This window comes from Nicotiana sylvestris, chromosome 4, assembly GCF_000393655.2.
Source record: "Nicotiana sylvestris chromosome 4, ASM39365v2, whole genome shotgun sequence".
Lineage (NCBI taxonomy): Eukaryota > Viridiplantae > Streptophyta > Magnoliopsida > Solanales > Solanaceae > Nicotiana > Nicotiana sylvestris.
The window spans coordinates 12,224,897-12,248,821 of NC_091060.1; the positions used below are offsets into that span (position 1 = coordinate 12,224,897).

General features: G+C 41.0%; 1 protein-coding gene across 1 annotated transcript; it reads right to left on the reverse strand.

The window, feature by feature from the left end:
* Positions 1-11,616: 11,616 nt before the first annotated feature.
* Positions 11,617-13,444, reverse strand: LOC104213722 (CASP-like protein PIMP1). Its single transcript, XM_009763259.2, has 3 exons — positions 13,179-13,444; positions 12,790-12,922; positions 11,617-12,106 (listed from the first exon to the last, which is right to left on the reverse strand). Exons 1-3 carry the CDS (start codon positions 13,346-13,348, stop codon positions 11,906-11,908), a joined length of 504 nt encoding a protein of 167 aa, XP_009761561.1. The 5' UTR covers positions 13,349-13,444; the 3' UTR covers positions 11,617-11,905.
* Between the last annotated feature and the right edge of the window lie 10,481 nt (positions 13,445-23,925).

A 23,925-nucleotide genomic window follows, 5' to 3' on the forward strand; every position in this document is an offset into this window, starting at 1 on the left:
ACTGCAAGTTTCCGTTAATATTACTTGCCATATATCTTTAATTGCACATGTTCATTTGGTAGTTTTGTCCTAGTCTCGTCACTACTTCGCCGAGGTTAGGCTCGATACTTACCAGCACATGGGTCGGTCTACATTGTTTGCAGATCTCGGTACTGGAGCTTTTGGACCATAGCAAGGTTGTTGCCTTCAGTCCAGCGGAGACCCGAGGTAGTCCTGCAGATGTCCGCAGGCCTTGGCGTCCCCTTCTATCTTTTCTACTCTATTTTTATTTACTTCTGAAACAGATTTGTATCTTTCTATTCAGATCACTGTTTGTAATATTCGTAGATGGTCCGTGACATTGTGACACCAGTTCTGGGTAGAGTTGTATTTTGGATTTTCGCACTAGCATTTGGTTAAATTATTAGACTTCGCCTTCCGCATTTCTTTTATTATTATTATTATTATTATTATTATTCCGCTATTGATCGTATGTTAATTTGAAATTGTTAAAAAGTTAAGAAAAAGGATAATAAAATCTATAACGCTCGACTTGTTAGCTTTCACGAGTAGGCGCCATCACGACTCCCGAGGGTAGGAAGTCCGGGTCGTGACAAGTTGGTATCAGAGATCTAGGTTGCTTAGGTCTTACAAATCACAGACAAACTTGGTAGAGTCTGAGGGATCGGTACGGAGACGTCCGTGCTTATTACTCAGAGGCTACAGAGTTAGGAACAGTTTAACTTCTATTCATCTCTGTCGTGCGGTTTGGTTTCTCAATGCTAATTGAATTTCTACTCTGCTCTTTCGTGGATGTTGAGAACACGTGCTTCTTCATCCGCCCGAGCCCCCAGCAGCAACTCCCACGAGGGGCAGAGGACGAGACCGAGGCCGTACTAGGGGTCGAGGTAGGGGCAGAGCTCAGCCCAGAGCAGCAGCACTAGCGGTGGAGCCTCAGGTAGAGTTTGATGATGAGGTTCTGGCCGAGACAGTTCCTTGGGTCCAGCTCAGGTCCTAGAGGGGTTCATTGCTACCCCAGTACTCCAAGATGCTCTGGTCTGTCTAATGGGGCTTATGGAGAGTGTTACCCAGGTAAGCTTACTTCCTGTAGCACCGGCTGTCTCTCAGACTGGGGGAGGGGCACAGACTCCTGCTACCAACACTCAGGAGCAGATGGCTCCCCAGTTTTAGACTCCAGCAACTCAGCTAGTTGGAGCAGTTCAGCGGGTGTAGTAGCTCAGACCGGTGATGGAGTAGCTATGTCTGTCGATGCTTTGTGGAGATTGGATAGGTTCACCAAGCTGTTCACTACTACTTATGGTGGTACATCTTCAGAGGATCCCTAGGATTATTTAGACAACTGTCATGAGGTTCTTCGGAACATGGGGATAGTGGAGACAAATGGGGTTGACTTTGCTACTTTTTGTCTATCAGGTTCTGCCAAGACTTGGTGGAGGAATTATTGCTTGGCTAGGCCAGCTGGGTTGCTTGCCTTGACTTGGGATCAGTTCTCTCAGCTATTTCTGGAGAAGTTTCTTCCTATCACTCAGATGGAGGACTATCGGAGGCAGTTTGAGTGTCTCCAGCTGGGTTCTATGACCGTCACTCAGTACACGACTAGATTCATCGCTTTGGCCCGTCATGCTCTTATTATACTTCCCACCGAGAGAGAGAGAGACGGTGAGGACGTTTATTGAGGGACTCGCTCAGCCAATTCAATTGCAGATGGCTAAGGATACTGGGAGCAAGATTTCTTTTCAGGATATGGCCAATGTGGCTAGGAGAGTTGAGATGGTTCTATCACAAGGGAGTGGTCAGGGGTCTAAAAAGAGGCCCTGTCATTCAGGCAGGTTCAGCGGTGCCTCATCTGGAGGCAGAGATTCTTTTGGTAAGGGCCATCCTCCCAGTCCATTTCATTCAGCACTTCAGACTTCTCATGGTGCTCCAGATGGTCATGGTTCTTATGTGCAGTATTCTGATCAGCAGTCCTACCATGCACCATCAGCTCCTATTAGAGCACCTCCTCTTCAGAGCTATTCTCATGGTCAGCCAGCCCACCAGGGCTAGTCTCAGTTTCCTCAGCCGCAATACTTAGGTAGATGCTTTGAGTGCGGTGAGTATGGTCATATCTGGAGGGTTTGTCCAAAATTAGTGGGTGTTCAGTCGCAACAGCAGGGTTCCCGTGCCATAGTTCAGGCACCGGGTGTTCCACCGCCCGTTCAGCTAGCTAGAGGTAGGGGTAGAGGTGCTAGAGGTGGAGGTAGAGGTATTAGAGGTGGAGGTCAGGCCGCTAGAGATGGAGGCCAGCTAGCAGGAGGCCATCCCAGGGACGTAGCTCAGAGTGGTAGGGCCCAGCCTCGATGTTATGGTTTTCCAGCCAGGCCCGAGGCTGAGGCCTCCAATGTAGTTATCACAGGTACTGTTCTGGTATGTAGTAGAGAGGCTTCAGTTCTATTTGATCCAGTATCTACATACTCCTATGTGCCATCTTATTTTGCCCCGTATTTGGTCATGCCTAGTAATTCTTTGAGTGCTCCCGTATATATATCTACTTCGATGGGTGATTCTATTGTGGTGGATCGTGTCCATTGTTCATATATAGTTATGATTGGAGGTTTTGAGACCCGAGTAGATCTGTTACTTTTGGATATGGTTGATTTTGATGTCATATTGGGGATGGGCTGGTTATCACCTTACCATGCTATCTTGGACTGTCATGCCAAGACTGTGACCTTAGCTTTGCCGGGTTTACCTCGTTTAGAGTGGAGGGGGACTCCTGGTTATTCCACCCATAGGGTTATCTCATATATGAAGGCTCGGCGTATGGTTGAGAATAGATGTTTGGCCTATTTGGCAATGTTCGTGATTCAAGTGTCGAGGTTCCTTCTATTGATTTTGTGCCTGTTGTTCGTGAGTTTCCAGAGGTATTTCCTACAGACCTTCCAAGTAGGCTGCCCGACAAGGATATTGACTTGTGCATTGATTTGGCTCCGGGCACTCAACCCATTTCTATTCCGCCATATCGTATGGCCCCGCCAGAGTTGAAAGAACAGTTGCAAGACTTGCTTGACAAGGGCTTCATTAGACCTAGTGTCTCGCATTGGGGTGCGCTGGTGTTGTTTGTTAAGAAGAAGGACAGATCAATGAGGATGCGTATAGATTATCAGCAGTTGAACAAGGTCACAATCAAGAATAAGTACCCATTGCCGAGGATTGATGATTTGTTTGATCAGCTTCAGGGTGCCAGAGTGTTTTTGAAGATTGATTTGAGATTTGGCTACCATTAGTTGAGGATTAGGGCATCCGATGTCCCTAAGACAGCTTTTCGCACTCGGTACGAGTATTATGAGTTCTTAGTGATGTCATTTGGGTTGATAAATGCCCCAGCAGCTTTCATGGACTCGATGAACCGAGTGTTCAAGCCTTATTTGGATTCCTTCGTGATTGTCTTCATTGATGATATTTTGATCTATTCCCGTAGCTGGGAGGAGCACGAGCAGCATCTTCGAGTCATTCTTTAGACTGTAAGGGATAGTCAATTGTATGCTAAATTTTCAAAGTATGAGTTTTGGTTGAGTTCGGTTGAATTCTTGGGTCATGTTGTATCTGCAGAGGGTATTCAGGTGGATCCTAAGAAGATTTCGGCAGTCAAGGACTGTCCTAGACCCACATCAGCTATAGAGATCTGGAGTTTCTTAGGTTTGGCGGTCTATTATCATCGGTTTGTGGAGGGGTTTTCATCTACTGTACCCCGATGACCAGGTTGACCCAGAAGGGTTCCTAGTTCAGGTGGTCGGACGAGTGTGAGGCGAGCTTTCAGAAGCTCAAGACAGCTTTGACTACGGCACCAATGTTGGTTTTGCCCACAGGTTCATGGCCATATACTATATTGTGATGTATCGCGTATTGGACTTGATGCGGTGTTGATGCAGAATTGCAAGGTTATTACATATGCTTCGCGGCAGTTGAAGGTCCATGAGAAGAATTATCCAGTTTATTATTTGGAGCTAGTAGCCATTGTTCACGCGCTGAAGATTTGGAGGCATTATTTATATGGCATGTCATGTGAGGTGTTCACGGATCACAAGAGTTTGCAATACTTGTTCAAGCAGAAGGAGATAAATTTGAGGTAGAGGGGGTGGTTGGAGCTGTTGAAAGACTATGATATCACCAACTTGTATCATCCGGGAAGGCCAATGGGGTGGCCGATACATTGAGTAGGAAGTCAGCTAGTATGGGCAGCCTTGTGTATATTCCAGTCGGGGAGAGACCGCTTGCTTTGGATGTTCAGGCTTTGGCCAATCAATTCATGAGGTTGGATGTTTTTGAGCCCAGCCGTATTCTAGCTTGCACAATCGCTCGTTCTTCATTATTTGAGCGTATCTGAGATTGGCAGTATGATGAACCTTATTTGCTTGTCCTTAGAGACAGAGTGCGGCACGGGGGTGCCAAACAAGTTACAGATGGAGATGATGGAGTTTTGAGGATGCAAGGTCGTATTTGTGTACCTAATGTAGATGGGCTTTGTGAGTTTATTCTAGAGGAGGCCCATAGTTCCTGATATTCTATTCATCCGGTCGCCACTAAGATGTATCAGGATTTGCGGCAGCATTATTGGTGGAGGAGGATAAAGAAGGATATTGTTGCGTATGTAGCTCGGTGTTTGAATTGTCAGCAGGTAAAGTACGAGCATCAGAGACCTAGTGGTTTGTTTCAGAAGATTGAGATTCCTGAGTGGAAGTGGGAGTGGATCACTATGGTCTTCATTGTTGGACTCCCACGGACTCAGAGGAAGTTTGATGCAGTATGGGTTATTGTTGATAAGCTAATCAAGTCAGCACATTTTATTCATGTGGCAGTTTCCTATTCCTTGGAGCGGTTGGCTGAGATTTATATCCGGGAGATTGTTCGTCTTCATGGTGTGCCCGTGTCTATCATTTCTGACTGGGGTACGCAGTTTACCTCGCACTTCTGTAGAGCAATACATCGTGAGTTGGGTACGTGGGTCGAGTTGAGCACAACATTTTATCCTCAAACGGACGGACAGTCCGAGCATACTATTTAGATTTTGGAGGATATTCTCTGAGCATGTGTTATTGACTTTGAAGGTTCTTGGGATCAGTTCTTACCATTATAGAGTTTGCCTACAACAACAACTACTAGTCAAGCATTCAGATGGTTCCCTATAAGGAATTATATGGTAGGCAATATCGGTCGCCTATTGGGTGGTTTGAGCTGGGGGAGGCTCGGTTGTTGGGTACAGATTTAGTTCAGGATGCCTTGGATAAGGCCAAGATCATTCAGGACTTCGTACAGCTCAGTCCACGAAGAAGAGTTATGCCGACCGCAAGGTTCATGATGTGCCATTCATGGTCGGAGAGTGGGTGTCGCCCATGAAAGGGCGTGATGAGATTTGGGAATAAGGGCAAGCTAAGCCCTAGGTTCATTGGTCCTTTTGAGATTCTGGATCGAGTGGGAGAGATGGCTTACAGACTTGCGTTGCCGGCGAGATTATCAGCTGTGCACCCAGTATTTCATGTGTCCATGCTTTGGAAGTATCATGACAATCCATCCCACGTGTTAGACTTCAGCACTGTCCAGTTGGACGAGGATCTGACCTATGAGGAGGAGTCGGTGGCCATTCTGGACCGATAGGTTCGTCAGTTGAGATCGAAGAGTCACCCTTCTGTTCGTGTTCAGTGGAGGGGCCAACCTACCAAAGCAGCTACCTAGGAGTCCGAGTCTGATATACGGATCCAATATCCCCATCTTTTCCCCGACTCAGGTACTTCTTTTCTATGTCCGTTCGAGGACGAACGGTTGTTTTAGAGGTGGAGGATATGATGACCCAAAAAGTCATCACTTGATTTACAAGTTAATTCTGTGTTCTGAGGCCTTAAAACCCTCCTTTTATCTTACCTCAATTTGCGTGCACAGTCCAGGCATATATCCGAAATGATTTTATGTGAAAATTTGATAAAACAAATACTAATTTGGCCTTTAAAATTAAATTTAAGTTGACTTATGTCAATATTTTGGGTAAACAGACTCGGACCCATGATTTGATGGTCTCGGAGGGTCCGTAGAAAAATATGGGATTTGAGCGTATGCCCGGAATTGAATTACGAGGTCCCAAGCCCGAAAAATAAATTTTTGAAGAAAATTGTTTAACTGAAATTATAAGAGTTTTTGGAAATTTGAATGTGATTGAGTTTGATGGTATCGAGCCCGTATTTTGGTTCTGGAGCCCGGTACAGGTCTTATATGGTATTTAAGTTATGCCTGTAAAATTTGGTAAGAAACGGAATTCATATGACGTGAATCGGACGCTCAGTTGTGAAATTTGAAACTTAAGAGTTCTTGAGATTTTTCTTTGATTTTGATGCTAAACTTGAAGTTCTAGGTATTATTTTGGCGATTTGATCGCACGAATAAGTCCGTATGACATTTTAACGTTAGTGTGCATGTTTGGTTTGGTGCCCTGAGGGCTCGGGTGAGTTTCGGATGGGATTCGGGATGTTTTGGACTTAGAATTTTTGTTGTCATAGCTGTTGCAGGTGCACAATGATTTTGTTCTTCGCGTTCGCGTGGCTCCACTCGTGAATGCGTAAGGCAAATTTCCTCAGGTGTCAGTTTGTTCTTTGCGAACGCGGATCTCAGGACGCAAATGCGAAGCTTTGGGGGGTTACCCTTCGTGGACGCGTTCTGGCTCACGCGAACGCATAGGGTTAATGGGCCCGGGGAAGGGAGTTCAATTTGCTGTACGCGAATGCAGCCCTTTGACCGCGAACGCGAAGGTCTGAGGAGCTAAAGCTCCGCAAATGCAAGCCATCCAACGCGAACGCGAAGGACATTTGGGCCTGACCCATCGCGAACGAGGCAAGCCCATCGCGAACGCGATGAAAGCTTGCCTAGTCTTTTTAAAACAGATTTCAAAACGGGCAGAACCCATTTTCTTCATATTTTCGAACTCCCAAGACCTAGAGGTGATTTTCTTCACACAAATTCATCCCCAAAGTGTTGGTAATCAATTCTAAACTCTACTCTTTCAATTACCCAACATTTTTCATCACTTTTTAATCAAAAATCAAGAATTTTCATGGTAGAAATTGGAAATTTGGGTAGAGTTAGGGCTTTTTGAATAATCAGAATTTAGATCTCGTTTTGGGGTCGGATTTCGAAACTAATTGCATATTAGGGCTCGTGGGTGAATGGGTAGTCGGGTTTTGGTTCGAACCTCGAGTTTTGACCAAGCAGGCCCGATGTCGATTTTTGAGTTTTTGGGAAAATGATAGAAAACCTATAATTTAGCATTGGGGTTGAATTCTTTAGAATTTATTGATGGTGTTAAATTGATTTGGGTTAGATACAAGTAAATTGGAGGCAAAATCTAAAGGGAAAGTGGTGCTTGAGGCTTGAGTCTGGCCGTGGAAGCTAAGGTAAGTGTTTGGCCTAACCTTAGCTTGAGGAAATAAGTATTGTGTCTTATTTGCTACGTGTTAGTGTCGAGTACGACGTATAGGTGATATGACGAGTATCTATACATTGGTGTCAAGCATGCCCGTGAGTCTTATATTCAGATTTGTTGTGATTGTATTATGTATTGATCATGCTTAACTTGATGGTTAGCAACTATGGTACAAGATTTATGATGAATTCTTAAGAATTGGCAATTGTCAAGTATTGGCTCAGGTCGAGGTCTATCTTGTGAATTAACTGTTGAAACTGGATTGGTTGTAGTTGGTTCCCTTGTCAGGATGTCATTGCTTGTGATATTGTTTCCCTTGTCGGGATATTGTTGTTTCTTTTGGTTTCCCTTGCCGGGATAGTGTTGTTTTATTATTGTTCCCTTAGGGGGATTCATTTGTGATTAGTGTTGATCTGTATATTGGGATCGGGTTGCACGCCGCAACAATATTATATGGGATCGGGTTGCACGCCGCAACAAGGAGTAATAAGGGAGGATAGGTGGGGTCGGGTTGCACGCCGCAATAAAGTTATATGATTTGGATCAGGTTGCACACCGCAACAGTATTATATGATTTGGATCGGTTTGCACGCCGCTACAGAATTATATGATTGGGATCGGGTTGCACGCCGCAACAATAAAGAATAAAAGTGAATATTGATTCGTTACTATTTTCCTTATTCATACTGATATGAAGTTTAAGATGTTATTTATGCTTCTCTACTGAAATTCTGTTGGTACTTGATATTTCCCACAGCATGTTCCCCCTTCCCATCTTTAACTGCTAGTTTCCGTTATTATTACTTTCCATATATGCTTTAATTATACAGTTTTATTTGGTAGTCTTGTCCTAGCCTCGTTACTACTTCACTGAGGTTAGGATCGATACTTACCAGCACATGGGGTCGGTTGTGTTGATACTACACTCTGCACTGTATGTAGATCTCGGTACTGGAGCTTTTGGACCATAGCGAGATTGTTGCCTTCAATCCAGCGGAGACCCAAGGTAGTTATGCATACGTCCGCAGGCCTTGGCGTCCCCTTCTATCTTTTCTACTTTGTTTTTATTTACTTCAGAGACAGATTTGTATCTTTCTATTCAGACCACTGTTTGTAGTATTCGTAGATGGTCCGTGACATTGTGACACCAGCTCTGGGTAGAGTTGTATTTTGGATTTTCGCACTAGCATTTGGTTAAATTATCAGACTTCGCCTTCCGAATTTCTTTTATTATTATTATTATTATTATTATTATTATTCCGCTGTTGATCGCATGTTAATTTGAAATTGTTAAAAATTTAAGAAAAAGGATAATAAAATCTATAACGCTTGCTTGCCTAGCTTTTATGAGTATGCGCCATCACGACTCCCGAGGGTGGGAAGTCCGGGTCATGACACTTATCCTCAAGGGTGAAGGAAGAAAACCTGGTCCTAATGAGGGAAACAAATTCCTAAGTAGCAGTAGTAACATCCAAACCTTGCCATTTGACCAAACATTGGGCAATTACCTTGTTACCCTTTTAGACCAATCTGCGATCAAGTATAGCTTCAGGAGTAGGACATAAGGGACTAGAGAGATCCAAGATAAGTGGGTGGACAATTTCAGAAGGAAGGACCGGTCACAACTTGAGTTGGGAAATATGAAAATTAGGGTGGATTTGGACCTCAGGGGGTAGCAACAACTTATAAGCAACTGCTCCAACTCTTTCAACAATAGAATAAGGACCAAAATAGCGAGATGTAAGCTTATGATAGGGAGAGATAGATAGAGTGGATTGCCTATAAGGTTGAAGCTTCACAAAAACCCAATCACCAACTGAAAAATGCCTGTCAGTGCGATGAGCATTAGCTTGATCTTGCATACGCTGTTGAGCTCATGCCAAATGGTATTTAGCTAGTTGCAATTTAAACTCGCGTAGCAGCAGATGGTCTCAATGTCATCAGAAGGAGAGTCACCAGAAAGATAAGGAAGGTAAAGAGGAGGAGGTAGCCATAAAGGAGTCCAAAGGGTGAAGTCTGAATGGCAGAATGGTGTGATGAGTTATGCCACCATTCAGTTAAAGGCAAGAATGCACACCAATTAGATGGTGAATTAGAATAGAAATAGCGTAAATAAGTCTCTAAACACCTATTAATAACCTCAGTTTGGTCATCAGTTTGAGGATGATAGGCTGTGGACGTGTGCTAATGGACACCTTGAGCAGAAATGAACTCCTTCCAAAATGTGCTGATGAAAATAGGATCACAATCACTGGTGATGGTAGCAAGGAACCCATGTAATTTGAAAATGTGATCAAGAAATATAGGCACAAGGGATTGGATAGTGTAGGGGTGAGACAAAGCAATGAAATGGCCATACTTAGTCAATCTATCAACTATGACCCAAACAACTGTCTTTCCTTTTGATTTGTGTAAACCTTCAACAAAATCCATGTTGATATATGTACAAGGAACTGTAGCGAGAGGCAAAGGTTGCAATAAACCATCTGAAGCAAAAGTATCATACTTGTTCCTTTGACACACAGAACAATTGCGCACATAGTTGAGGAAATCAGTTCTGATGCCCTTCCAATAAAAGTAAGCCATCAGTTTTCTAGTAGTTGCATCAATGCCAGCGTGGCCACTAGATGGGGATGAATGCCACAGTTGCAAAAGCTTAGTCCTTAGGCCCAAATAATTTCCTACCATCAATTTACCCTTCCTCCTAAGCTGATTGTTTATCCAAGTGAAGTGTTTCTGTGGTTTGTTTTGTAAGGATTTGATGAGACTGTGTAACTCAAGGTCATGAAACCAACTGTCTTGAATTTCACTCCAAAGTTCTGCCTGTACAAAAGAAACCATGAGGGACATCAGCTCAGCTCCTGACATTCTTGACAAGGAATCAGCAACCACATTCTCCTTGCCTTCTTATACTGGATTTCAAAGTCAAAGGGTAACAACTTTGCCAACCATCTAATTTGTAAGTCAGTATGTAACTTCTGTTCCAAGAGGTACTTAAGGGGTTTTTGATCAGTCTTCACAATAAAATGTCGACCCAAAAGATAGCGAGGCCATTTGGTAATTGCAAACACCAGAGCCAACGACTCATTTTCATACACAGACAAAGTCATATGCCTAGGAGCTAACCCCTTGCTAATGAAAGCTATAAGGTGGTCATATTGCATAAGAAAAACACCAATACCTGTGCCACTAGCATCTGTTTTAACTACAAATGGAAGAGCATAGTTAGGTAATGCTAACACTGGAGCAGAAGTAAGAGCTTACTTCAGTACTACAAATGCATTTGCAGCTTTAGCATTCCATAAAAAACCATCCTTCTTGAGTAAGTCAGGGAGTGGCCTATTGATAAGGCCACATCCTCTAATAAACTTCCTGTAATACCCTGCTAGGCCCAAGAATACTCTCAGTTGCTTAAGAGTAGTGGGAGTTGGCCATTACTGAACTTCTTCAATTTTTCTAGGATCAGTAGATACTCCCTCAGCAGTAATGAAATGTCTTAAGTATTCCACCCTTGAAACTCCAAAGGCACACTTAGACTGTTTGGCCAATAGGCTGTGAGTGACCATAGTATCAAATACCTGCTGCAAATGTCCCACATGATCTTGCAAGTTAACCCTATAGATCAAAATGTCATCAAAGAACACTAATACAAATTTCCTTAGAAACTTCTAAAACAAGTGATTCATGAGACATTGAAATGTAGAGGGAGCATTAGTTAAGCCAAAAGGCATTACTAAATACGCATAGTACCCAGATTGTGTTTTGCAAGCAGTTTTGGGAACATCCTCAGGTAGCATCCTTATTTGATGATAGCCAGACCTAAGAGAGATTTAAGAGGGGAAAACAGGAAATGAAAGGAAGAAGCAGAAGAGAGAAAGAAGAATACAGGAGAAGCTAGAGTTGTGAGAGGGAATTACGAATTTTCATTGACATTCAAAAAGTACCTAATGAGAGATTACAACTTACTTTTTATACTTCTCAATAGTCTACTGAAAATACAAAAACAAAGCAATGGAAATGAGCTAAAACATGCTAACCGTATTTCCCGCCAAAAGCTAACATTCAAATTTTAACTAACAAACTAATATAACCAACTTTCAAATTAGTCAACTCATTAGTTGATGTGGCATCATGGACTTCATCTGAATTTTGTGTATCAACAAATGGTCTCTAACCAAAGAGCAATATGTTCTTATTAACTTTGGAAAAAAAACAATTTCTAAAGGGTACACAGGAAAATTATAAATACCCAAATTGAATACAATTCTCAAAATTAAAAATTACAAAATAAATACAAAACCACCCTAAGACTTACATAACTTCACCAACGTACTTAAAACAATTAGATACATTTTAAATACAAATTGAAACTCAATACAAGGCAAACTTCAAAATCTTGAAATAATAATCTCTCAAAGTATTGGATTTAAACTAAGAGATTATTTTTTTTTTTTAATATCAAGCTCTTTTGGGAAGAGCATAAGATGAGAAAACTGAGGAAACAGCAGCGAAAATGAATCCCAAAAGACAAAGGCTGGCCGCAGCATCTGCAATGCCCAGAAATTTATTCAGTGTGTCGTCACCGTTTTGGAGTTGCTTCAAATCTTGTGTCATCCCAAAACTTGCTGCTGCACCCGTTGCTAGGAAGTAGGAGATAAACTGCAAACGAAAAATCAGAATCTGTTAGCTTTTGGCTCGAATTATATATATATATATATATATATATATATGTAATTCTGAACTATTTGACTTTAAATTACATTTATTCTGAACTCATTGACTTTAAATTCTAGCAAAACCATATGGCAGTTCTTATTCTGAACTCATTGACTTTAAATTCTAGCAAAATTATATGGCAGTTCTCTTAGGTTTTTTGTTTACAAAAAAAATTATTACTGTTTTTGAGTAGTGAATGATTTTCTTTACTTGTATATTGTATTTGTTCTCTTTTCTTTCTTTCTAGTTTAACTTGTATATATCGGTATTATATAAAGAATTTTTATACTGTCAAGTTATATTTATGTATTGTAGGTAACTTGGTTTATATTCAAGATTACAAATTCCATTGCATTTTTTATGAAGGATAACATGTAAATATATTTTGGGTGACCAGATAGTATTTTAAATTATTGTTATATATAAGTTAACCTCTAAATTTTCTCTTTTACACAGAAAAGTGGAATAAGAAAAAAATGGGCAAAATACAAATTTAGACAAACGACTGAATTCGCTAGCCAAAAAGTATATAAAATGTATTTATTAAATGTTTATAATACACATATTTACAAAAAATATACATTTGTCTGCTATTATTTTTGGAGTGGCTAAACTTATAAAATTACCTTGTCACCATAGAAGTCAAATAGACAGAAACCTTCACCACCAAGGCGATTTCCAGTGGTCACAAGGAAAATTGAGAAAGCAGTTTGGAGAAGAGTATATGCCATTCCAATTACCACAGTAGCAATCAGGTATCTGCATATTCTCATAAAAGTTAGTCATCAATGTCAAAATAAGAAAACTAATTGTACTAATACTATATATACAACAACAGACAACATATCCAATTATATTTTTTACAAGTGGGGTCTGGGGAAGATAATGTGTACGCTTATCTTACATCTACCTTGTGAAGATAAATATACTGTTTCCAATAGACCCTCGGTGGTGCTGCTACTATATATTGCTTAAAATTATATACACCTATATTAGAGTAAAGTGAGAGTTTTACCTGTAAGCATAAAAGTCACTAAACTTGATTTTGACATCACCAATATTGGTAGGGATAGTTTTAGTGTTGGTGGCAATCAAGATGAGTGAAATCAACAGGCAAATGAACGTAAGAACCCTAACGATGAGGCCGACGAATGGCGGAATAGTGGTGGTTGGTGGTGGTGCCATTTCTTTTCCGATGAAGAATTATAATCTTCTAATTCTCCAAATAAATAATTTTACAATTTATGATACCTTGGTTATTTGCACAAAGGTTTTCGTGTAGTAATATACTTGAGATGCGTTTGTATATTCATGTTATATAGAAAAAGATTATAATGCATGGGTTGTGGAAATGTTGACTTTGTCTTAATTTAGCAAGTCAATGCACAACTCAAGTCCATTGTGTATTTGATAATTGATATAATTCGGCTTCCACATGTAGAGAGTTTACTTTGATATTGGGGGGAGGGGGGGGTGGTCAATACATTCCATTTGATTGCTTTAAATTTACTCTAAATGACGCGTAAAATAAAGAAAATAAATTAAGTCTATGTTCACAACTGGACTTGCAAAAAAGAGAAAGAAAGAAACACAAAAGCAGAGAGGGATGATGTGTGTGTTTGGTGGGGGTGGGGGTGGGGGGTGAGGCAGTAAGAGTTAGACTTGCATTTAAGCAACTTGTTTGTGAATAAATTTTATTAGTTTCCCAAAACATGCACTAATTGATTTGTCATTAGAACTAAATAAATTAAGATAAACAAAAACCAAATTAATCTTTTGTTCATTTATTGACAATATTTATTGGGAATCGAGTAGCTTTTAGCGAGGAGTATTTTACCGTAAAAGCAAGACTTTTCGGCATATCGGGCACCAAAACGGATATATCGAAGAGAAAATCAAAAGAAAAAAAGAGATTGTATTTTGATATGTAACTACTTAACAATTGACTTTCCATATTCAGGAAGATTTCAAAGTAAATATGTTCACAATTATATTGAAATGGAAATTTCCTAGTGAATGCATTTGGAACTTTTTCTTTTTTTGTGTCATTTTCTCTATACGTTGAATCAATAAATGCGATTCTTTCTATTATTCAATTAGGAATTAACGTGGAAAAGGAAAAGAAGTTGACTTGAAGCACGCATAAAACCGTGAGAAATGAAAATTTGGATATACTTGCCAACACGTCATCCTTAATTCTTTTGGGTGGATTGAGCTAAAATTATTTATTTATTTATAGGAGAAATAACGTGGAAAAAAATATAGGAGGAAATTAATTTGAATGCTCCAAACAAATACTTCGTTCTCCCCCATATTGCAATTTCTTACTCGGTGAATCTAGCAAGTTGTATTTATTTTTTATAGAATAGAAACAGTTCATCATTTTACAATTAATTATCCTACTGACCCTAAATGACCGGTTTTAATTACAAATAAAGGTGGATTTCTTCTAAGTTTTAGCTGGTATTTCATTGACTTTTAATGAATGAGGCTGGCCACGAAATAATTCTTCTCTAAAAACAGGAGTACAATTTCCAAAATTATGTGAAGAGAAGATAATGCCTTTGGACCTGGAAGCAAATTCCTTCACTTCTTCTTCTTACTATTCAATACTAAAGGACAAATTTAATCGGTCCTATTGAATTATAAGTTGCACATCTGTTTAGGATTAGGGTTTCTTTTATCGAGATCTTCAGAGAAAAATTTATAATAAAAAAAATACAAAGTTAAAAGGAGGGTTTCACAATTAATTAAGAAGGCTACCCATTGGCTCGGAGGGATGAATTGTTGGATCCTTGGTTATTATCTTGTATTTGTAAATAATAATTTTGGAAAAAATAAAACGTTAGCTTATAAACGTAAATTTAAATGCGACAGTAATTAATTCGAGCCCACTGAATTCACAGTGTTTCCTTAAGAAATTTAATCCCCTCCTAGTACCCAAGGTTATGGATTAATCCCCTCCTGCTCCGTACCGTCCCATTGCTATCCCTACTCACATTTCTTAAAGGACATTCAAGTGTAGAACACTTCATTTAGGTCGTAACTATCTCATTGAATTAGAAGTAATCAGAAGTACTAGTCGATGATAGTATAGAGTGTTTGCATTATTAATTGCTACGATAACTAGCTCTCGATCGGCTAGAACTGAAAAATTCTGCCCTTATTGTTACAAACATATGATCCATAGGGAGATAACGAAATAGATACTACGAGAAATTCGGTCAAAATTGAACAACAAAATCGGTTGAAAAGCGATTAATTTGTAGCGGCCGGAAATCGTTAGGTTGGTAGAGCTAATCGACCAATTTTGGTCGGTCAATTAAGTTCCATACTCTACCCAAAAGAAAAAGGACGACTGAAAAAACCGACCAACTTCGATCGGTGAAGTCGGTTAAAACCAATCGATTTTGGTCCGTTTTTTTAAAAAAAAATGTAACTAAAAACATACCATCTAGGAATCGAACTAAAGTTTGTAATGTGGTAGGATACTATTCTACCACTAGACCATTGGTGCTCTTTGATTTAATACTTTCTTTTATTTTATTTATACTCTTTAATCGCATTTTTACGCAAAAATAACTGTTCGATTTCGGTCGATTTCGTTAAAAAAATAATATTACCGACCGATTTCAGTCGGTTTTGTTAAAAAAATAAAATTACGACCGATATAGGTCGACTTTTAAGATGACCGCGCGAAATAACTGAACGATTTCAGTCGATTTTTCGAATATTAATTGCAATCTATTTTAAATGAAAAATCGACTAAAATTGATCGGTTTCTTGAAAAGTTCTTCGGGACACAAAAATAATTACCCGCATATAAGGGTTGGTTTTAGCATGCTCAGCAACATAATATAAGGTTGGCTTTTACTCGCCCACCAACAATATCACTTTTTTTCACTCATCCACCAAAGAATGAATAATGACACTGTTTACCTTAAAATCGGATAACAATTGAATTTATACGCGGTTTTAAGGACACATGATATAACTTGGTACAAATTAACGTATCGAAATTGACGATAAAAGAATAAATGCAAACCATACAAATTGAATAGCCTTGGCCCTCGAGTTCAGTCACTCTTGAACAAAGATGTTTCACTTGGCTTATGAACAGAATAACAAGATAATGAAAGCTAGAAAATGATCGTATGTTGCTTTGTATTGCATGAATATGATCGTGTTTTACAAATTATCAGACCCCTTTTATATAGTAGGGGATTCATACTCTTGTTACATTTTTATATGAGGTAAGAAATCTCATGATTAGCTAATTAATTGGTCTCTTCTTGATATGTGCCGGAATTTCCGCCGCGATCCTCGCCCGATTGCGGATATTTCAGATTTTTGTTATTTGTCTCAATAAGCTTTCCTAGATCTCTATCTTGCTCGGTCTCAATCTTGATTGATCTCAATCTTGATCGGTCGCTGGGTCACGAACTCAACAATCTACCTTTGCATCATGGTTCGATATAACACGAGGTTGAAACTTGGCATGTCATGTTCCGGTCTCGATTAGTCATACAAAAGGGCAAGCCCGGTTTTGACCATATACAGATAGTCTCGTCGTTTCTCGAAGAGAAGATGACGAGAAACGACATGAATTTTTGAGCTCCGCCTCGATAGGCCATGACGTAATCGGCGAACGTCAGTGATACACCCGATTATGATGTAAGCAACAACTCAAAAAGTCATGTCGGTCTAGTTACCAAGGTATTAAATGCATGTCAGTTGTTTGTCATCCACCATGAGTTATGAACCGTCGCTAGCAAGCTATAAGTACTGTAACCTTCCTCTATTCAGACTTTACGTTCAAAGCTTCTCCTATTCTTGCTTCTCTTCAAAAATCTCTTTTCTTTACACTTCTTGTACCCAAATTTCTTGAACTTTTAGCAAACCGCATATCATCCTAATTCTCTTTTCTTCTGCTCTATAATGGCAAAGACTTCTAAAACTTTACCACAAAAAGAGGCTGCCTCTTCTTCACGGCCCGCCGGCGATGGAGCTACGACAGAATATCCCCTTGAAGATTTTGGTTCGGGAGGGTGCCCTACTGTCACCAATTTTAAGATTGAAGAGACCTCCTTAGTACCAGGTCGATGTGAACCGGTCTCGAGGTACATATGCATGATAACCGATGATCTCCTTCCCAAAGTTAAAGAGGATTGCCACTGGGTCGATAAACATATTGTGGTACCTTCGTTCGAGGAGTCGATCACTACCCACGTGGAGGGTTTCCTAAGTGTTTACACTTACCCTTTCACGTTGGGTCCCTTAAACCCTGTCATTGTCGCCTTCTGCAAGAGGTACAATGTGACCCTTGGCCAAATTCATCCTTCCTTCTAGAGAATATTGATTCTCCTTCGATTCTTCGTGAGCAAAATCGAGGGATGTCCTTTCACCCTCGATCACCTTATGTGCCTTTACAGTCATCAACTCTATCGAGGAGGGCTAGTTAAGCTTGCTTACTGGGCCAGCAAGGCCCTGTTCTCAAGCATAGACGAGGCTCGTGACCAAGGTTAAATGGGCTGATTTGTCCGAATAAGGACTTCGGACTTGATCCCTGCTGAAGACTTGAATGTTCAATTTTGCCATTTTACTTCTTATCTTCTTTCCTCATCTCTGTTTTTGGTGTTGCAGCTGTAGCCCAAGTGTCGTAAGTAGTCCCTAAACTCAAGCAATGGGTCGAGGGCCTGGTTTTGCAGGACCATACTTCGAGCGTGCTTGGATGGAGTTATCGAAGGGTCGATGGGAGGCCCGCTATCATGGTAATTTTCTTTCTTAGAACAATTATCGTTCGGGCTTCTTCTCGAGCTTACTCCTATTTTTTCCTTTGTAGGCCTCGGGAAGGATGTTGTAATGAGGCCCCCATCTGGTGGTGAAAAAGTCATTCCCCGACCACCAGCTCCAAAGTAGGCCAAAGATAAGAAAATGAAAGAGGCTCCGAGTTCCACGGGCTCAGAAAAGAAGAAACCGACAAAGAGGTCGCGCAAAACTAGGGGAGACACCGATGTTGTGTCCTCGGAATCAATCCACCGATTAAGGGATGAGTCCAAAGAATAAGAAGAAGAAGAACAAAAAGATAAATCCAAACTGGTGGCCCGCGTGGGGGCTGGTGTCATCGTACAAAAAGTTCTTGAACTGGCGAGCACTGAAGCTAAAACATCCCGACATGAGGAGGTAGATGAGAGAGCTCCCGCTGAAGCTTCCGAGCAAGAAAGGGTCGAGCCCATTCTGCCCCAAGTTAGGGGGGTCGAGAGAGAGACCGGGGGCAATGATTCTCGAGCTACGAAAAATTCCCCGATAGATGAACTTGGGGCGATCGACATCAGCGGGTCTCCTAAGATTTCAGTCACCATGCTTTATGAGGCCAGTATGTTGAGTCCTCAGAGGGTGACTGATATCCATGGCTTCTTGAATAGGGTCGGATCCGCTGCTTTGGAAGAAGTCATCGGGCTCGGTTACCTACCGGTGCCAAGGAAAGAGCCATCGTCGGGTGCTACCGGGTCTTCATCGAGCTCAAAACTGGTGGATTGATTCCCGACCCCAAGTGTTAATCCTGACCGAAGAGGGTCAATAGCATTTTCTATCTCGGAGGATGCCAGGGTTTTCTCTGCCCCCGTGGAGATCGACAGTTACCTTCGGTGTTTAGTGACCGAAGAAGATCGGCTAGTGATGGATGAGGTGGAAACCTCCTGCCTATTCAATGAAGCCCCACAAGCATTAAGTCGGGTAAATTTGCGTGTCTTTTCTTATCATATATTCTAACTTTTAAAGTTGTAAATAACATCTTCCCTTATGCTTGTAGGCTTTAGTTCTGCATCACGAGTATTTCCTCCGATATCGGGAGGAATTAACTCATCACGAGGTCGAGGTCAGGGACCTCACTGAGAAAAGTGATAGCTACAAGCTTCTTAGTGAGAAGCTTCAGGCCGATCTAGTATTGGCTCGGGATGAGCATGCCGAGATGGCCGAGTAAGTATTCCGAGTGCTTCACGATAGTGAAGATGAATTAGAGATAATGACTAACGATCCGATTCTATAGGTCCGGCAGAGGCTTGAACAGATCGAGGATCTCAGAAACAAGTAGATATTATTCGAGCTAAGGCTGAGGAGTTCAAGAAAAATATGGACATCTTAACCTCGAAATGAGAAGCTGCCCAATCACAACCGGAGTCGACCGAGATCCAGCTCCGAGGTGCAAGAGAGAAGGCCTCGGTGCAGGTCAAGAAAATCGAGGAGCTTCAGTCCCAATTAGCAAACTTGGCCAATGAGCTCGAGGCGGCCACAAGTGGACGTGGCCAACACCAAAGTCGATGCTAATGTAACCCAATATAAGGTCGAAGTCGAGGCCATCCAGGCGCAGGACAAAAGCATGGTGGATCATGCAAAGTGGAAAGCTCGAAGGGAAGCCCTCGAGGGAGTCCATGTCAGGGCTTCGAGTACAGGCTGAACTCGAGAACATCAAAGTAGAGGAAGACAGGGCTCGAAAGCTGGCCTTTCCCGAGGAAGACTCAGATAGTTTAAGTGAGTCTGAAGGCGGGGAAGATCCCGAGGGCGGAGATGTTTCCTTTGATGAAGACCAGGCCACTTAGGCCTTTATATTTTCTGCTTTTCTTTTGCATCTTTTTAGGCTATTTCGACCATTGTAAATTTTTTTGATTTAAGAAATTTTGGCATTTGTAGAAGACTATTGTGTAAATATATAAAAGGCTTTCTTTTCCTTTTTGACTTTCGAATATTCCTTTGCTTTATTACTTGTATTCACAAAGGTTGGAACAAAATGGCTTAGGTTGTGTAAATTCGAACAATTTTGCCTTTACATTATTTTTGTTTTTGAGTTATCTTGCAAGTTCGGGGTTACCAAGAACCTTCTCCCAAAGTAAATAACTCAGACCGTAGTTTGCAGAGGGTAGACTTTAAAACCGATTATGAAATTTCAAAGGCCTATTTTTTGTTACGGTTCTCGGACGTCTCCGAGCAGTGTTAATGCGGTCGTAGCCTTTTAATTCGGCCATAGCCCAGTGAGATTTCTTTCCCGAGTTATTCAGGCTTGCCTAAGATAATAGTCCCCGAGTGGGTATAGTCGTGGCCTTTAAAATTTGGGAGTTCTCTGAGAAGTCTTGTGCCCCCGATAATTAATAGTTAGATTCGTTTGAGTTTTTTTTCAGACTACAGTCCTCGAGTGTGGGGGTGATCATCCAAACTCTGGTTATAATCGGCCCTTAAGCTCGTTTCCTTAAGAGATCGAAAGTACGAAGTTGTAAAATATAAATTTTTCTCTGAACTCTTTCCTTTAGTCAGCATTAGGGTTTTAAACCCTAAACTGAACTCTTTTTCTTCAGTCAGCATTAGGGTTTTAAACCCTAAACTGAACTTTTTCCATTCAGTCAGCATTAGGGTTTTAAACCCTAAACTGAGCTTTTTCCATTCAGTCAGCATTAGGGTTTTAAAACCTAAACTGAACTTTTTCCATTCAGTCAGCATTAGGGTTTTAAAACCATAAACTGAACTCTTTCCTTCAGTCAGCATTAGGGTTTTAAACCCTAAACTGAACTTCTTCCATTCAGTCAGCATTAGGATTTTAAACCCTAAACTGAACTCTTTCCTTTAGTCAGCATTAGGGTTTTAAACCCTAAACTGAACTCTTTTCCTTCAGTCAGCATTAGGGTTTTAAACCCTAAACTGAACTTTTTCCTTTAGCCAGCATTAGGGGTTTAAACCCTAAACTGAACTCTTTCCATTCAGTCAGCATTAGGGTTTTAAACCCTAAACTGAACTTTTTCTATTCAGTCAGCATTAGGGTTTTAAACCCTAAACTGAACTCTTTCCTCTAGTCAGCATTAGGGTTTTAAACCTCTAAACTGAACTCTTTCCATTCAGTCAGCATTAGGGTTTTAAACCCTAAACTGAACTTTTTCCATTTAGTCAGTATTAGGGTTTTAAACCCTAAACTGAACTCTTTCCATTCAGTCAGCATTAGGGTTTTAAACCCTAAACTGAACTTTTTCTATTCAGTCAGCATTAGGGTTTTAAACCCTAAACTGAACTCTTTTCTCTAGTCAGCATTAGGGTTTTAAACCTCTAAACTGAACTCTTTTCCTTCAGTCAGCATTAGGGTTTTAAACCCTAAACTGAACTCTTTGCCTTCAGTCAGCATTAGGGTTTTAAACCCTAAACTGAACTCTTTTCCATTTAGTCAGCATTAGGGTTTTAAACCCTAAACTGAACTCTTTCCATTTAGTCAGCATTGGGGTTTTAAACCCTAAACTGAACTTTTTCCTTTAGTCAGCGTTAGTGTTTTAAACCCTAAACTGAACTTTTTCCTTTAATCAGCATTAGGGTTTTAAACCCTAAACTGAACTCTTTCCATTTAGTCAGCATTAGGGTTTTAAACCCTAAACTGAACTTTTTCCTTTAGTCAGCATTAGGGTTTTAAACCCTAAACTGAACTCTTTCCTTCAGTCAGCATTAGGGTTTTAAAACCCTAAACTGAACTTTTCCTTTAGCCAACATGCGGGTTTTAAACCCTGAATTGAACTTTTCTAGTTAGTCAGTATTAGGGTTTTAAACCCTAAACTGAACTTTTCCATTCAGTCAGTATTAGGGCCCCGACTCTAAACTGAACTTTTCCCCAGTTAGTCAGTACTAGGGTTTCAACTCTAAACTGAACTTCTCCCCAGCTAGTCAGTATTAGGCTCCAACCCTGAACTGAGCATTTTTACCTTATGGCAATATTAGGGATCCAATCCCGAAGTTGCATTTTGTGGTCCAATCCCTTCATCAACTCTGTAAACTTCCCGGCAACTAACTCACGAAATTTTCCTAGTAGAACTGGGGCAGAAAATTTCGTTTGTTGTTTTTCCCCCCAGGTCTGACCTCGAGACACATGGATGGAGACGACCCACAAGATGAGTCTCAACTCAGAATAAAAGAAGAAAAAGACAAAAAGAAGATGGGCCGAGATATTCGGAAAGGCAAAGGGCGGATCGTTCAAAGGTTTGATCAAGGTCCCGAATTCTACCAACCCCGTTTTACTCAGTGTCGCAGAAATAAATAGGCGCCTACAACTTGCAAGCATCAAGATTCAGATCGGAGTCTACAAGCAGAATCAGCTAAGACCCAAGATCAAGTCGCCAAAGGATCATAGATAGGAATCTTGTAACTAGCGGTTGACATGCATACGCAGTTAGTACAGTTTCAATTTTCTTTTGTTTGTAATAAAGGAGTCAGTAAGCAGCAACAGCAGCGGCAACAACAGTAACGACAAGAATTGCAGTCCCATGGCAGTCCCAGCTACCAAAGCTTCCCGAACTACATTGACCTGATTCCTGTTTAGCCCAGGATATGTAGGAAATCTTTGAAGCAAAGATTCGGTCAGATCTTTCAAAACATGCTTCACGCGGAGTAGTCCAATGGGCAAAAATCGCTCATATCCGCTCACTTTATCTTTGCACGAAAACTCTTCGTGTTTCCGAACAAAGAGGGGTAGCTGTGAGCTCGTGATTATTGTTTTACGCGACAATCACTCCAAAAGAAACAAAATAATAACAATCGGTCTTGCTGTACAATTTTTGGATTTTTACGTGGTATGTTGTTTATTTATTTATGATTTTTGCCCATTTTATTTTTTATTAAAACAAAATACAAAAAATGTGTCGTGTGTAGTTGAACCGTAATTGGTTTTAAAAGGAAAATCGCAAAAAATATGCGTCTTTTATTCTATTTTTTGTTGTCATTAAGTGATTTTATTTTAATTAAATATCAATGTGAGTGATAATTGTTGTGTTGATTATTAATTAATATTGGTATGATTTTATTAGGAATTTTATTTTTTAAGTTATAAAAAGGAAAACATTGAATTTGGGCCATAATTTCAAATGAAATCAGGCCCAAACTCATACAAATGACCCAGTCCAACCAGGTTTTCTGCGAGATGCCCCAAACGACGCCGTATGGGCGTCATCCTTTTGAGCCGCTGATTGATTCAGGGGAACGGCCCAGATCAGACCAATCCTTTACCCAAACGACGCCGTATAAGGCCGTTTAATCTCAGCCGTTCAAGCTGGGCTGATCTAACAGCCCTCGTTCCATCCCTTTACCCGTTATCAGACCCGACCCAATGAAACCCAGCCTGATCCACCCCAGTATGAAAGCAAACGACATCGTTTCACTAAAACCTCCAGATCCAGGCCGTTGATCTCGATTGATCCAACGGCTGAGATCAGGCCATCCACCCCATATATAAGCTTTCCACCCATACCCCACCCCCTATCCAAATACCCCTCCTTCGTCCTCATCCCTTCCAACAGACCCCAACCCCGGAACCCTAGAGCCGCCCCCTTTCCCCTCACCAAAAACCCGGCGGCATGGACGCCGGTGACCCCCGCCTTAACACCCTAGGACCACCTTGACACCCTGAACATAGATCTGTAAACCATTGATCTCGAACCTTCCCCCATCGTCTCGAATCTTCATTTGAAGATTCGAGCAGAACCTCGACTTACACCGATGCACCCCAGCTTCACACCAGACAGTCCCCGAACCTCCCTCGTGACCAAACCATGCTTGGTTTGGTCCGAATCTAACCATGGAAACCCAAATCCCAAATCTACCATCTATGAACCCCAGAAACCCCAAGCCTGGTCTGTGTCCGTTTGAGCTAAAGTGATTAGGGTCTAATGGACCTTAATCGAAGTGTTCTCAGCTAAGAACACTTCGATTAAAGTCCGTTCAACCCTAAGAAAGGGTCTGTTCAA

Coding starts and splice junctions, on each gene's coding strand:
- LOC104213722 (XM_009763259.2), bottom strand. CDS start 13,348: ATGGCACCACCACCAACCACCACTATTCCGCCATTCGTCGGCCTCATC. Junction 12,923..13,178: donor AGTGACTTTTATGCTTACAG/GTAAAACTCTCA, acceptor GAGAATATGCAG/ATACCTGATTGCTACTGTGG. Junction 12,107..12,789: donor TTGACTTCTATGGTGACAAG/GTAATTTTATAA, acceptor TTTCGTTTGCAG/TTTATCTCCTACTTCCTAGC.